This window comes from Aspergillus steynii (assembly GCF_002849105.1).
Source record: "Aspergillus steynii IBT 23096 chromosome Unknown P170scaffold_1, whole genome shotgun sequence".
NCBI lineage: Eukaryota > Fungi > Ascomycota > Eurotiomycetes > Eurotiales > Aspergillaceae > Aspergillus > Aspergillus steynii.
The window spans coordinates 81,004-93,522 of NW_020194398.1; the positions used below are offsets into that span (position 1 = coordinate 81,004).

Sequence of the window (12,519 nt, forward strand, 5' to 3'; positions counted from 1 at the left end):
TTTTCTTTTTGGCTATATTGGATTGTATTTGCTTCATATCACGGTATAGATCTTGAAAGATTTGGCTACTGCCCCCTTGTACATAATTTTGTTCCACGGATAGTACATTTTATTTTATCTTTCTTCTCTATTGTCTGCGCTTATGTGCACAGACTTGTGTCTTTCATGGTAACTGAGTATCAAACATTGACCCCCATAACAAGCTGTGTTCCGAAGCGGTTGTACTCTACCTGGCGAGCCGGGGCGAAATGAGTGACGGAATGTTCGATATCAAAGACTCCTCTATTTACACATGGATGAGAACAGCGCTCTGTAGGATGAATTTGGGATTTCCCTGACAGCGCATACGCTCTGAACTTTCTAGGCCGACTTCAGCAGACGAGCCCCCGAATATAGTCTAGGGATTGAAGTGTGCCTCGATTGCTCCGGGTTGATTGATATAGCTGACGAATGGTCAACCATACTTAAATATTTTGTCTAATCGTGCACGTCGAACATTTGCAAACGTGGGGCAATGTGTCAATGGAGTCGGGTACTACATAGGAGCAGAATAGAGGCTTACTTGGTGAATACAAAGTCGTGATCTATGAGATGAGATCCTCAATGATCAAGACAGGCGGCGCCCAGAAGAGAAAATCTACAGTTCTAGAAATTCCGGTTCGTAACGGTACATACATACATCGATCGGTCTTCCTGATAGAACGGAAAACCAGGCTAGGCAAACAAAAGAGGGTCTAGGATGGGAGATATAATGGCGTGCGTGCAGTATAAGTCGGGCGATAATATCACAAAAAAAAAATAAAATGAAGGCAAAAGAAACAGGATCGCGGGAAGTAGTGAGCTGCGACAGGCAATATTTCAGCCCACTCAGAATGTGCCGGATGTAGTGCTTTATGACTCGAACTCAACTTTACTGACATCGCTGTGGGCATGCTGCTGCCGCTGGGCATCACCACTATTGCCAGCCTCTGAGGGACCGGGTTGGTGTCCCTCCTTCTCGTCCAAGAGGGAGGTTTCGTCCTTTTTGTGGATACTGACAACCTCGGCCCCTTCCAGAAGATCACGGTCTGCCTCGCGGACGCTGCGGCGTTCGGGGTCGGCGCCGTACGCGCCAGCTCCCCAGCTCGAGATGCCACCCACAATGGCGGGGGTAGACGAACTATTACGAGGGTCGTAGTCGTCGTCCTCCTCTTCTTCGTCCTCCTCGCGGCTGAGTGCGTTGCGCTCCAACTCGCGTTGCGCCTCGTCCATTCGTTTCTTGACCTCGGCAGCCATGCGGATGCCGTCCGTGACGATGTTGTCCAGAACACCGCGAAGACCCTTGCCCGGGGGCACGATGCCTCCCGACGCGCCTGCAACGGAGGCGCCCGACGCCGCGCTAACATGTGGTTTGGCGGCGTTGATGTTGGAAAAGGTTGTGAGGTTCGAAGAGAGAGAACTGGCGACAGAGGCAGGGTGCGGGTGATCAGAAAGACGGAAGGACTGAGGGAAGAAGGAGTCAAAGAATTGCTCGAGCAATTCGTCGGCCAAAATGACCATCCGGAAGGTGGGGAGGGTGATATGTAGAGGGTTGTTGGGATCTAGGGCGGGATTTGCTGCTTCAGATGTGCTTTGCGTATGGGGCTCGGAGGCCGATTTCTTCGTTTGCTCCTCGGGACTGTCGTTCCCTGAGGGCGGCTCGGTCTTTGCCTCGCCCACGTCGATCAAGTCCTCCTCGTCTTCTCCGATGCTGAATGAGCCCAGCTTGTCCGCTGCTTCCTCCGTGTCTGTGGATTTCTCCGGCTCCGTTTCCTCCGGTTTGCTGGGATCGGCATACTCGAAGCACCGGCGAATGAACGAACTGACACTTCCCAGGAACTTTTCATCGGTACTCAACCGGTCATGATCTGGGTGCTCACGGTCATTGGCAGCACCAAGCTCCTCGATAGACTGGGTCGCCTTAATCGTGCCGTCAAAGCCGCGACGAGAAAGGAAAAGCAATGCCTCGGAGATTCTTAGAATCCCTTCGCGATCTACCTGGCCATTGCCGTGATCATCATATAAGTCGAAGAAATAGTTGATATTATTCATGATATCGCGTGGTCCTTTGAGACGCGCCAGTCCGTTGACCACGTTCTGCAGACTGAGTCCCTCGGATGGATCCGTGGCCCATTTCCGGAACAGACGCTGCATGAATTCATGATCGGCGGGTTCCGATTGCTTGTTCCACGACGCGGCAGACTTCCCAAACCCTCTGAGACTGTTCAAGCTGAGATCGCCCGACGATTGCTTGCGAGAAGGTCCAGGCGTGTCGCCCACCGCCCACTTGGCCGTGCCAGCAAGGAAGTCGCGGAAAGCGTCGTAGTCCATGTGAGTCGGACTGGGGCCCAGACCAACGCGACCTACTTCCCGGTCCACCGGAGGGCCTAAGATCGAAGTGCGCTCGATTCGCTTCTTCTCCTGGCGCTTCTTTTCCTCGTCCAAGAGCTTTTGTCGTTGTTGCCGATCGTAGAGAACCTCGTAGAACCGGTCGTAGATCACACCCAGGTCGTCCATGCTCAACTTTTTGCTTTCCGGCCCAAGATTCCGGATGGAGGTTCGCTTGGCAAAACTCTCGATATTTTCCAGCACCGCATCTTTGTGCTTGTCACGCTGTTCTGTGATGGTCTGATGGGTGATGCCGGAAAACTCCTTGAAAGCCACCACCATCAGTTCCTGGAAGCGAGTAATCGCTCGCAGCTTGGGGTTCTCGGATCGCGGATGAGCGGACTCGTCCAGGCGAGAGAAGTATGATTTCAATACGGAGATGAAGGACCCGTCATCCTGAATATCTAACAGCTCCTCGCCGTTGACGCGGAGAATGGCAAGGCCAACCTGGAAAAGGACCTTGGGTCCTTCCAGGAAGAACACATCGAGGACCCTAAACGCAAATACCAGCGGCATCGAGTTTATGTATAGGGAGAGAAACCACGGCAAGGAGACGACCGAAAGCTGAACGTCGGATTTGGCGAGATGATCCCACAGAACCGGCATCGTCTTCTCCACCAGGGACTCGAAAACTTTCTGGTCGAGTAACGTGCCGTACATGGTCGTCGAATAGTAACCCGGCAGGAGACGGTCACATAGCACCGAAAGAAGGAAAAAGGCTTGCGCCTCGGACATATATCTAGAACGTGTCAGCGCCGGTAGCCCGAGTCATGGCGCAAGAAACCCAATGGCATCATACATCAATAGAGCGGCAACGACGATATTCATAGCCTGGCAGTAGCCGATTTCGGCGTTGATCCAGCTGTAGGCCGTGAGCACTCGTCGAAGCCGTCCGATTCCTTCCTCGCTCTGAAATCCGGCATACTCCGGCAAACTGCGATTCAGGTCTTTTTCGATTTCATCGATCGCGAGGGATTCTTGCCCGGAGAATTTGGAGAGCGTCTCTGTGTACAACTTGGGAGACCGCAGGCGAAGATACAACGACCCCGAGGAGATCTCCCAGATCTCACCGCGGAGACGGTTGGGAAGTCCCACGCGGATCAGCTTGTGAAAAGTGGGCTGCCGAATGAGAGTCGCATTGCGGCCATTTTCTGCCGGTGCGATCGAGGGAGTTAACACACGCTCTGGAAGTGAAGAGGGGAAAGGGATCGGCAGGTCGTACCTCGAAAGTATTCGCCCCACAATCTCATTTTACTTCGATCCCGAAGTTTGCGGGCATCGCCGGGGTAGCGGAAGATCATTCCCAGCCCGGCATCGGGTGGCTGGTGCACCTCCGAGCCTTCTCCATCCTGGCCCTTAGACTTGGCTCCGGAAAGGAGGTATTCCGAGTAGCAATCATTCACCACGACTCGCAGGTTTTCAATCTCCTTCATGCCCTCGCGCAGTCCCTTCTTCAGGCCATCACAGAAACGTTCACAGGCCTGCCTGCTCCCGACCAGCTGGATGGTGAAGCGTTGTGGGGCGAAGCCGGAGCTCTGCTGCTTCCCCAGCGCGCCGTTCCACGTCGTCAGTGCCAGGGAGAAGACGTGGCTGAGGCTATTGAGCCGCTCCACCCGGCGGATGCAACACAGCGGAATGGTGAAGCCATTTCCTGACGGGCCCGTGCCGTTGGTCTGGCCGGCCCAGTAAGTAGACGCCCCCAGAGTGGCCGAGGGCGCAAAGCTCGTCGGTTGAGTGGAGAAACATATATATCGCTCACTGAGGTGAAGTCGCCCCGCATATCGGTTACCCGCGCGGTCGAGATTGCGCGACGCGCCCCCTTGGCCGGTCGGAGAGGAGGTATGCGGGATCGGGAGGACCAGTTCCGCGGTGATTTCCTGCAACGGGTTCTGAGAGTCGGGCAGGCGAAATTGCTGGCGGAACAAGGAGGCTTTCGAGGGATTGCGATCTGTGGAGGTGAGGGTAGGAAGATTGAAGTTGGCCGGGTCAATGAATGACTGGGCTTTCTGAACGAAGGACGACCATTGCATCATGGTGCCGGTCGGGGAATAGGCAGCCTCCACCAGGGGGGCACCGATGAGCGATGAGAAGGAATGGTGACGAGACGAGCTCGAGAGGCAGTCTCTTGCCCTGGCGACTGTGGTGTGGAAATGGGGGCCTAGCGGAGGTGAGGAGTGGCTGGTAAGGCTGATTGATTATTGATGGCCGAGCCCGGCAGAAGCTGAGCTCAGACGGAGCGAATCAGAGTCGGACGGCGAGCATGTACGGAAGCGCACGGGTAGAGAACGACAGAGACCGGAATCATCGTAAAGACCGAGACAACATGCTGGATGAGGGGTGGTGGATGGCAGACGAGGGAAGAAAACGAGAGGGAGGAGGATACGAGAGAGAGAGTAAGAGAGAGGGAGGGAGAGCGAGAGGGGAATTGCATCAAATGGGATGCCTGAAGGCGGTCGCGCCTCGTGCCTGGGGCCGCACGTGACGGGCCTGCGCTCGGAGAAATCGTGACGTCGTTGCCCTTTTTTGATTTAATTGTTTTTTTTTTATTAATTATGGAATTGTCTACAGACAACTTCGCCGTAGCTGGAGGAAAATGAAACAAACGTAAACCCGAAATACATTGTAAAGGAAGGAGGAAAAGTTCTTGCATCATGTCAATCAATCACACAACCAGAAAAAGACCCCCAGGTACGCATTCTGTCCCAATTCCCGGTTTGCCTGGTCCGGTTCGGCCAAAATCCTACGGTCGAGCCTATTCAATTCGTTCTTGGAAAAAAAGAAAAGATGCCACGCCTCAAGACTTGTCCGCGGGCACCGTCTCGGGAGCCATCTCCTCGTCGCTGTAAGCCGGAGGCAGCTCATCCGACGCCTCGGTCATCAGGCCCTGCTTTTCGCCCACGCTACCTTGTTCTGCCGAGCGCTTGGAGCCGGAGCGGCGGTAGCGTTGCCAGAGGAAGACGACGACCTGGCCGACCAGCATGCCCAGCGCGCTGGCAGCCAGTCCGGCCAACACGCCCAGAATAGCCGGCACGACGATGAAGCGCACGACGCGGGAGAAGGTACGTTCCCAGTGGCCGTGGTGCATGTGATGATGGTGGTGAGGACGAGGAGGACGCTCCATGTCGCCCTCCGCCCAGGGCTCTTCCGGACCGGGGCCGTGGTGAGGAGGGAAGGGAGGATGTCCCAATCCATGGGGCCGGCCTCCGCAGTGCGGACGGGGCCCGCCGAGTCCCAGCACGCGAGTCCGGGCGGCGTGGAAGAGAGCGCGGATACGATCGAACAAGAGCCGTCTCAGGCACTTGGGCTTACCCCGGCACTGCCTCCAAGACACGCGAGACGGGGTGGTCTCTTCGATGGTAGCCTTCGCCAGGAACAGGTTGGCGGCCGAATCGTGGACGAGGTGGAGGGCCACGGTGTCGAGGGGAACGGGATGGCCATCCAGATCGAGTACGGTGAAGCGGACGGCGACCATGTCCATGGGCTCGTCGGGGGGAGTCGGCAGCGGCATCATTTCCACGGCATATCCGAGCTGAATGGGATCCGACTCCTCGCCGTCGGACAGGCGACGCTGAACGGCAGTGAGGTGAGTCGGCGGCGGGGGAGGGAAGATGGGGCGGCCGTTGGCCAGCAAAAATCCATTTTCCACCGAGAAGTTCAACGACTGCATCCGGTCAGTAGGACGTTCTCCAAGCGGAGCAGATTCCACCATCCTCCCCTCGGCGGTGCACATACCAGAGATGTTTCGAAGCCATCAGTCCAGCTGACCTTCCCACTGTCGTCGACCTCGCGGAACGGACATTCGGTGCAGCCAAGAACCACCTCCTGCTGGCTGGCCGCCAACGACTCCAACGGACGAAGACTCAAGTCGTCGAGAGGGGCGACGGCGTCGGCTTCGGCTTCGGGGACGACGAGCAAGGCGTTGGCGCCTAGAGCGATGGCGCTCCCGACCAGGAACGGACGGACGATCATGGTGGCGAGAAACTGCAAATGGTACCTACGACGATGCTAGGACCGCGAGAGATAAACGAGAGACCAGTGTAGATTCACAGAAGAGCAGGGAGATAGTCGAGTGGATAGGTCCCGATGATGAAGCAGCAGATGAAGATGATGAAGAAGTAGCGGCGATAAAGAAAGCGAGACGGAGGGGGCGACTGGAAGTCCGGATTGAATGAAGGGGTGGCAGGGCCCGCGCTGATTGGCTCCAGCCGGCACCGGGCGGAGCAGGTGACGCAGCGGCTACTCGGCGCTTGTCCCGATCGGGCTTAGCGGACGCATCACGCGTGGAGCCCCGATTGGGCTGGTCACGTGAATGCCCGGAATAGACCGTCTGCCGGCCTCAGGCCCTCAGGCATCTGGCGCAGACCATCCTCCGCCGCTGGATTTGTGCGGCGTCGCGTGGTTTGTCAAGGCATCTGTGGGTGAGCAGGCTGTCTCCAGGTCAGAGTGTCCTCTAGGTACGCTCTACGGAGTCAGCCCTCCGTCCCGGACCATCCGGACAGTCCATCGTCGATCGCCGTCACACCTGCAGTTTCAGCGGCCCCTGGGCCCAGTCGTACTCGTACTCGGCCTTCAGCCCCGGCATAATTCGCGCACAAATCCCGTGCGCATCTGCGGCTGCCGGGGAACGCCTTCCGCTGACTCAGCGGGGGATCGCCGTGATAAGCTCGCGCGCTAGCCCGCATCCGGTCTAGTGCGATAGTGTGGAGGATCCGTTCATGTCGACGATGGAACGATTCTGCTTTAAATCCCTTCGATATGAGGGTCAACCCACCCACACTCTCTCCCCCAGTACCTTGTGGTCGGTGTTCGGCTTCCGACATGCCGAACCCCCTTAACCCGATAGCTGATGGTCTAGTATATATGATACTGCCATGAATATATATATATATATATATATATATATCAAAAGTCATTTCCCCGACGCTCCTTGTCGAAACTTACACCACCGCAAGAACTGCGACTTACATCGACTCCGGCTATCCAAGATGGGGATCCGTAAGCAATTTGCCTCGGCCCTGATGGGCAGCTTTGTCCTGCTCCAGATCCTGTTCCTTGCCAATATGTGCTATCTCTATGCGACCCAGTTCCGGAGTTCAACTCGCTTCCACAACATGAAGATTTTATATGTGGACTACGATGGCGGTGCTGTGGGCCAGTCCGTGCTCGATGCATATGCCAATCTTCGAGGCGACAGTTTCCCGACGCTGCAGCATTCCGACGCCGCAGCATTCCCTACTCCTCGGGAGGTAAGGGCGGCGGTCTGCAGCGGAGACTACTGGGGTGCCGTGTATGCCAATTCCCAGGCGTCATCGAACCTTACGTCGGCCTTGCAAGGTGACCAGGCCCTGTACAACAGTGACAGCGCTCTCACTTACGTCTGGAACGGCGCCCGATATCCCGCCATGTCCATGAGTGCCGTCTACTCCAGCCTACAAACCCTGTTCGCCGCAACCCGCTCGATGTACTACGCAAGGAATGCGTCCGAGGTGCTTCCATTCACCAACCTGACCAGTCCGACTGCGCTGCAGGCTCTCCTCGACCCAATCCAGGCCACGGAGATCAATCTCAAAGTGACGGAGCAGGGGACACGAGTTCTCTACAACACGGTGTCCATCGTCATGCCCATCATCCAGCAGTTTTTCTTTATGATGGCCCTGAACGGCATCTCGTCCCAGTTCCAGATCTTGACTAGGCTAGGCTGGCACGCTAACGGGCTGCTACGCATGTGCATATCAGCCGCATACACCTTCGTCGGGGCCCTCTGCATGGTCGCCTACATCTGGTCCTTCCGGGAGTCCTGGGAGGTTAACGGGAATCATTTCGCTCTGTCATGGATGATCATCTGGCTCTACATGCATATCAACTTCCTCATCATGGACATCCTCACCACCTTCGTTCCTATGCAATTCATGCCCTTCTGCGTTCTCACCTGGGTCATTTTGAACGTGGCCAGCACCATCAGTCCGTTCGAACTGAGCCCGGGATTTTTCCACTGGGGATACGCCCTCCCCGCGCACGAGACCTACCAAGTCCTCGTCCAGATCTGGAGTGACGGCTGCGAGAGCCAGCTTCATCGCGCCCTTCCCATCATGTTTTCCTGGTGGATCGTGGCTTTGGGTACCGCCATCTTCTCCCTTCATCACCGATGCAACACCGCCGTGGCGGCGGAGCGCGCCGCCATGCAGCCGGCGTCCAAGGATTTCGAATCGTCGGCTCCGACCGTGAGTGACGGCGAGGCGACGCGGCAGTCCGGATCTCGTCATCCCAGCATCGAGCAAATCCTGCCGCAGCGCCGGCGCGATACGGCCGAATCCATTCACCTCGAGCAGCTGGCCTACGGTCCTAGCTTTCCAACGCCGCTAGGTGGGGATCACCACCGATAGTGCGTGTGGGCTTGTTTCTGGGGTTGTAGTTCGATACGCAGGTAGAGGTTCTTGATCTTTCTGTCGTCGGTTATTGATATGTTATCCTGGAGATACAATGTTTCCAAAAAGTGATGGTATGTATATAGTTGAATTATTATGGAGAGCCCGAATCCCTAGATGTCAATATGACCCACCCGCAATTTACTCCAATTCTCCTCAACGCCCAATTCTACGTTAGGAATCGGTCCCATCGGGGTGATGGCCTTGGGATTGATGTCGCCGTGGCTTTTAGTGTCTACTTCGCGTCAGTCAACAAAACTTCAATCGGTGAATTCAGTTTTCTTGCACTTACAATTTTCCTTGATATGTCTGAAGTCCGTCGACTCCCGGAAACCCCGTATGTTCCAGTAAAGGTTCTTCAGCCAATTGTGTATCACCGGATAGTCGTGACGGATGATGCCCAGGTTGCATTTGAAATGTTGAACGTAAATCGCATCGAACCGAACGATCGTCGCATAAACCCGTAGATCCAATTCCGTCAGCTGCTTTCCGAGGATGTACGGCCCTTCATTCTGGCTGATCAGCGCCTCGAGTTTATTCAGAGCGCGAAAGACTACCGGGACCGCCCGATCGTAGCTGTCCTGCGAATCCGCGAACCCGGCCTTATACACGCCGGCGTTCAGATCCGACTGCACCCACGGCGAAAGCTCGTCGATCTGCGGCGCCAGTTCCTTCGGATACAGATTGAACGCGGGATCCGGGGGCAGGATGGAGTCAAACGCTGTGGGAAGCCAGCGCAGCAATTCCGCCGACTCGTTGTTCACAATCGTCTCGGTCGCCTTGTCCCAGAGCACGGGGACCGAATAGCGGCCTTTGTAATTCGCATCGGCCTTGAAGTAGATCTCGTGCAAGAAGGTGCTACGGTACAGGTGGTCGATGGTGGCGCCCTCGTATTCGTCATCGGATTCGGGGAATCGCCACCCCGGCCAGCCATTTGCGTCGCCCTTGGGATACGGCCTGACGATGGAGATGGAGATGACGCCCGTGAGGCCTCGAAGGTGCCGCACCAGGTTGGCCCGATGGGCGAAGGGGCAGAAAAGGCCTGTAGACTATTAGCGACATGGTCGGATCATCCATTCGGTGTCCTTACCTATGTAGAGATGGTAGCGACCTGCGGCTGGCTTGAAGGGGCCGTGTTCGGAGATGACGCCGTGCCATCCGTCGCTGGTACCGGGCTGGTGGATAGCAGAGTCGGAATGAGTCGTTGCCGTCATCTTGGTCTGGACAGTTGAGCTATTTGGAGGGCATGAGAGTGGGAGAAAAGGAGCGAGAGAAGGGAAAGATGGAAACGGTTGAAGCCCCGCGGATGACGCCATAAGCCCTAATTCAACTAGATCGGTACGATGCAAATACCCAAGGCCAGATTACCATTTATCCTATAGCCACCCGGTCAATTCCAGACCTTGTTATCAACTCATATTCCAAAATATCCATCCATCGATAGTTCATGGTCGGTCGGCCGCGCATTTGCCTTAGAACCGACCCAGGCACGTCGTTGGCCTGCATCCACATGTCACGATCGCTGATACTCCCTGGGCTGGGAAAGAGAAACCATACGAAGATCAGTACCATAAGCATGAACATGATGCGCCGTTTCCGCAAGACGCGCTTTCGCTCGGGCAGTAAATCCGTGGTGCCCGCGCCCCGCTGGAAGAGGTCCAAGTCGAAGTTGAAGTCGAAGTCCTGGTTGTCCTGGGCTGGTGCCGGGCGCTTGTTCTCGGTTGCACGCATCTTCGTCATCCATGCCGCCCAGGGAAGATCCAGACGAGAAGATCCCTGTCCGTACGGTGTCGGACGGTATATGGCTCCTGGGTAGTTATTGCGCACGATCCGAGGCAGCTTGACACTGTCCTTGACCGGCGCACCGAGTGCCTTGTACTTCCGCAGCGGTTTGGCGACGGGTCGTTTCGACGAGGTCGCCGAGGGTCCCCAGTGGAGGAGAGGAATATTTTGGTTGTTGACGTTGTCTTTCCTAGTGGCAGTGCTGGCGTCGTTGGGAGCAGTAGGCCTGGGAGGAGCGAGCACTTCAGGGGCGAACATGTTCCCGTGGATGCTGTTAGAATTTTGCTGGCCGGTCTGCGTAGGCTGGATAGCAGACCGATTTGCCGAGTCTTGAGTGCCAAACATGTTGGTATCCTGAGCCATGGCCGGGTCAACCAGAACCGTATATTCGATGGGAGCCGAGGACTCTCTGACCGGCGGCTTGTCGCGTTTGGATCGTTTAAACCGATCGGGCCGGTGTGATTTGAATCTTTCGGGTTGCGAGTTTCCCGGGAGCTTCTTCAAAATGGACTTGACCTGGTTCATGCTTGTCTTGGTCGACTTCTTGTCTGGCGTTTCTTGCAGCGTCCATCGCGAGAGGTCCTTCACCAGGGCCACCGGAAGGCGGGACTTCTTGGTTACTTGCCATGGGTTGGGCTCTTTCAGCACGGTATTGTCTCGATATTCACGGATTCGAACGCGCTTCCGAGGTCCGCCTTGCTCCAAAAGATCCAGGCGGAACTCCGGATGCTCCTGCTTCTGGTGCACCGACGGGCTGGGCTCCAAGCCAGAAACGGGGCTGGGGGCAACGTTCACCTTGGGGCTTGGATTGTCATCGGACAGATCCGTCAGATTTGTGGAATCATCAGAGCTGGAAGGTCTTGTTCTGACGGAGGATTCGGACCTATTGTCGCCGTTGTCGTTGTCGTTGTCGTTGTCGTTGTCGTTGTCGTTGTCGTCGTCCAAATGTCGTCGTTGATCCAGTTCGCCTTCCAAGGACGATCCGAAGATATCGGGTTCTGACGGCGTTCTGCGTCTCTCGACCGCTAGTGTTTCCTCCTCGGCCTGTTGCCAGTCATGTCGCAGCTCTTCTCTTCGAGTCGTGACAGTATGTGGTCTGGTTTGCCTTTCTTCCTGCCCTCTCTCATCTGCCTCGTTTCCTCGCGAAAGGTCATTCTCTACTTGGCTTTCGAGCTTGCGTAGTTTCGCCATCTTGTCTATCAGCAACCTTGCAGTGTCTGTCTTTGGGCCTTGTCGGCCTTTCACATGATCGGCGACCTTCGAAAAGGTGGTTTTCAGGCCGTCCAGTTGGACCTCGAGAGACTGCGTGCGTTCCACCGAGGTGGACAAGTCCGTCTTCAGGCCAGAGATGACATTATCGCGCTTGTGAGCCTCGCTCTTCAGCCGACTGGCCTTCTTCATTGCCTCGTCGAACATCGCCCGGTGCTTTTGGCTCTCCTCGTACTGCCGCTCCCTATCCTCCTCGGCCGCCTTGAAGCGGACTTCGTTGCCAGCCGCCAAGGTTCGGTAGTGCTCTGCCTCCTTCCGCGACTCCGCCAGTGCCTGGCGAAGCGAATCGGATTCTATTTCGGTGCGTTCAAGTCGCTCAGACAGCCCCGTGAGCTGATCGTTGAGCTCCTCCCTCTCTCTCCGCTCCCGGTGCGCCATCGTGCGGTCACTGGTAATTTCTGGTTCTTGTCGTTCTTGCGTGCTGCGGTGGTACCTCACAGAGAAGGTTAGATTCTGGGTTTAGGGTAGAGGTGAGGTTTGAATACGATGTAATACTTGAGAAGGTAGATGCGGCCAATGAAGTTGTAAAAGTGTGTAAGGTGTTAATGGTGGTGAACTACTGTGTATTAATCCAAATCGATTGAAATAGCGATGTGATGGTATATAATTCCTGAGTAAAACAACCAGGGAAAGGCTG

General features: G+C 55.9%; 5 protein-coding genes across 5 annotated transcripts; 1 reads left to right on the top strand and 4 right to left on the bottom strand.

Moving 5' to 3' along the window:
• Window positions 1–645: 645 nt before the first annotated feature.
• Window positions 646–4,775, bottom strand: P170DRAFT_431444 (GTPase-activating protein). The gene is made up of 3 exons (XM_024848037.1): window positions 3,629–4,775; window positions 3,206–3,557; window positions 646–3,145 (listed from the first exon to the last, which is right to left on the bottom strand). The coding sequence occupies exons 1-3, from the start codon at window positions 4,437–4,439 to the stop codon at window positions 892–894; spliced, it is 3,417 nt and encodes a 1,138-aa protein (XP_024708922.1). The 5' UTR covers window positions 4,440–4,775; the 3' UTR covers window positions 646–891.
• Window positions 4,776–4,989: 214 nt separating this feature from the next.
• Window positions 4,990–6,792, bottom strand: P170DRAFT_431445 (uncharacterized protein). The gene is made up of 2 exons (XM_024848038.1): window positions 6,139–6,792; window positions 4,990–6,067 (listed from the first exon to the last, which is right to left on the bottom strand). Exons 1-2 carry the CDS (start codon window positions 6,373–6,375, stop codon window positions 5,201–5,203), a joined length of 1,104 nt encoding a protein of 367 aa, XP_024708923.1. The 5' UTR covers window positions 6,376–6,792; the 3' UTR covers window positions 4,990–5,200.
• A 599-nt stretch (window positions 6,793–7,391) lies between these two features.
• Window positions 7,392–8,789, top strand: P170DRAFT_441911 (SNG1 family protein; the record flags this gene model as incomplete). The annotated part of the gene is made up of 1 exon (XM_024850425.1): window positions 7,392–8,789. One exon carries the CDS (start codon window positions 7,392–7,394, stop codon window positions 8,787–8,789), a length of 1,398 nt encoding a protein of 465 aa, XP_024708924.1.
• Window positions 8,790–8,861: 72 nt separating this feature from the next.
• Window positions 8,862–10,112, bottom strand: P170DRAFT_504565 (putative cell wall organization protein/glutathione transferase). The gene is made up of 3 exons (XM_024854211.1): window positions 9,922–10,112; window positions 9,124–9,873; window positions 8,862–9,066 (listed from the first exon to the last, which is right to left on the bottom strand). The coding sequence occupies exons 1-3, from the start codon at window positions 10,043–10,045 to the stop codon at window positions 8,945–8,947; spliced, it is 996 nt and encodes a 331-aa protein (XP_024708925.1). The 5' UTR covers window positions 10,046–10,112; the 3' UTR covers window positions 8,862–8,944.
• A 90-nt stretch (window positions 10,113–10,202) lies between these two features.
• Window positions 10,203–12,260, bottom strand: P170DRAFT_469113 (uncharacterized protein; the record flags this gene model as incomplete). Its single annotated transcript, XM_024852595.1, has 1 exon — window positions 10,203–12,260. The coding sequence occupies one exon, from the start codon at window positions 12,258–12,260 to the stop codon at window positions 10,203–10,205; it is 2,058 nt and encodes a 685-aa protein (XP_024708926.1).
• Between the last annotated feature and the right edge of the window lie 259 nt (window positions 12,261–12,519).

Bases quoted from the DNA above. Each gene is read 5' to 3' on its own strand.
- P170DRAFT_431444 (XM_024848037.1), bottom strand. From the start codon at position 4,439: ATGATGCAATGGTCGTCCTTCGTTCAGAAAGCCCAGTCATTCATTGAC. The intron at 3,558-3,628 runs GTACGACCTGCC...TCGCACCGGCAG, and splicing joins GTGGGGCGAATACTTTCGAG to AAAATGGCCGCAATGCGACT. The intron at 3,146-3,205 runs GTATGATGCCAT...GACACGTTCTAG, and splicing joins GTCGTTGCCGCTCTATTGAT to ATATATGTCCGAGGCGCAAG.
- P170DRAFT_431445 (XM_024848038.1), bottom strand. From the start codon at position 6,375: ATGATCGTCCGTCCGTTCCTGGTCGGGAGCGCCATCGCTCTAGGCGCC. The intron at 6,068-6,138 runs GTATGTGCACCG...GACCGGATGCAG, and splicing joins ATGGCTTCGAAACATCTCTG to TCGTTGAACTTCTCGGTGGA.
- P170DRAFT_504565 (XM_024854211.1), bottom strand. From the start codon at position 10,045: ATGACGGCAACGACTCATTCCGACTCTGCTATCCACCAGCCCGGTACC. The intron at 9,874-9,921 runs GTAAGGACACCG...AATAGTCTACAG, and splicing joins TCGCTACCATCTCTACATAG to GCCTTTTCTGCCCCTTCGCC. The intron at 9,067-9,123 runs GTAAGTGCAAGA...GACGCGAAGTAG, and splicing joins CAGACATATCAAGGAAAATT to ACACTAAAAGCCACGGCGAC.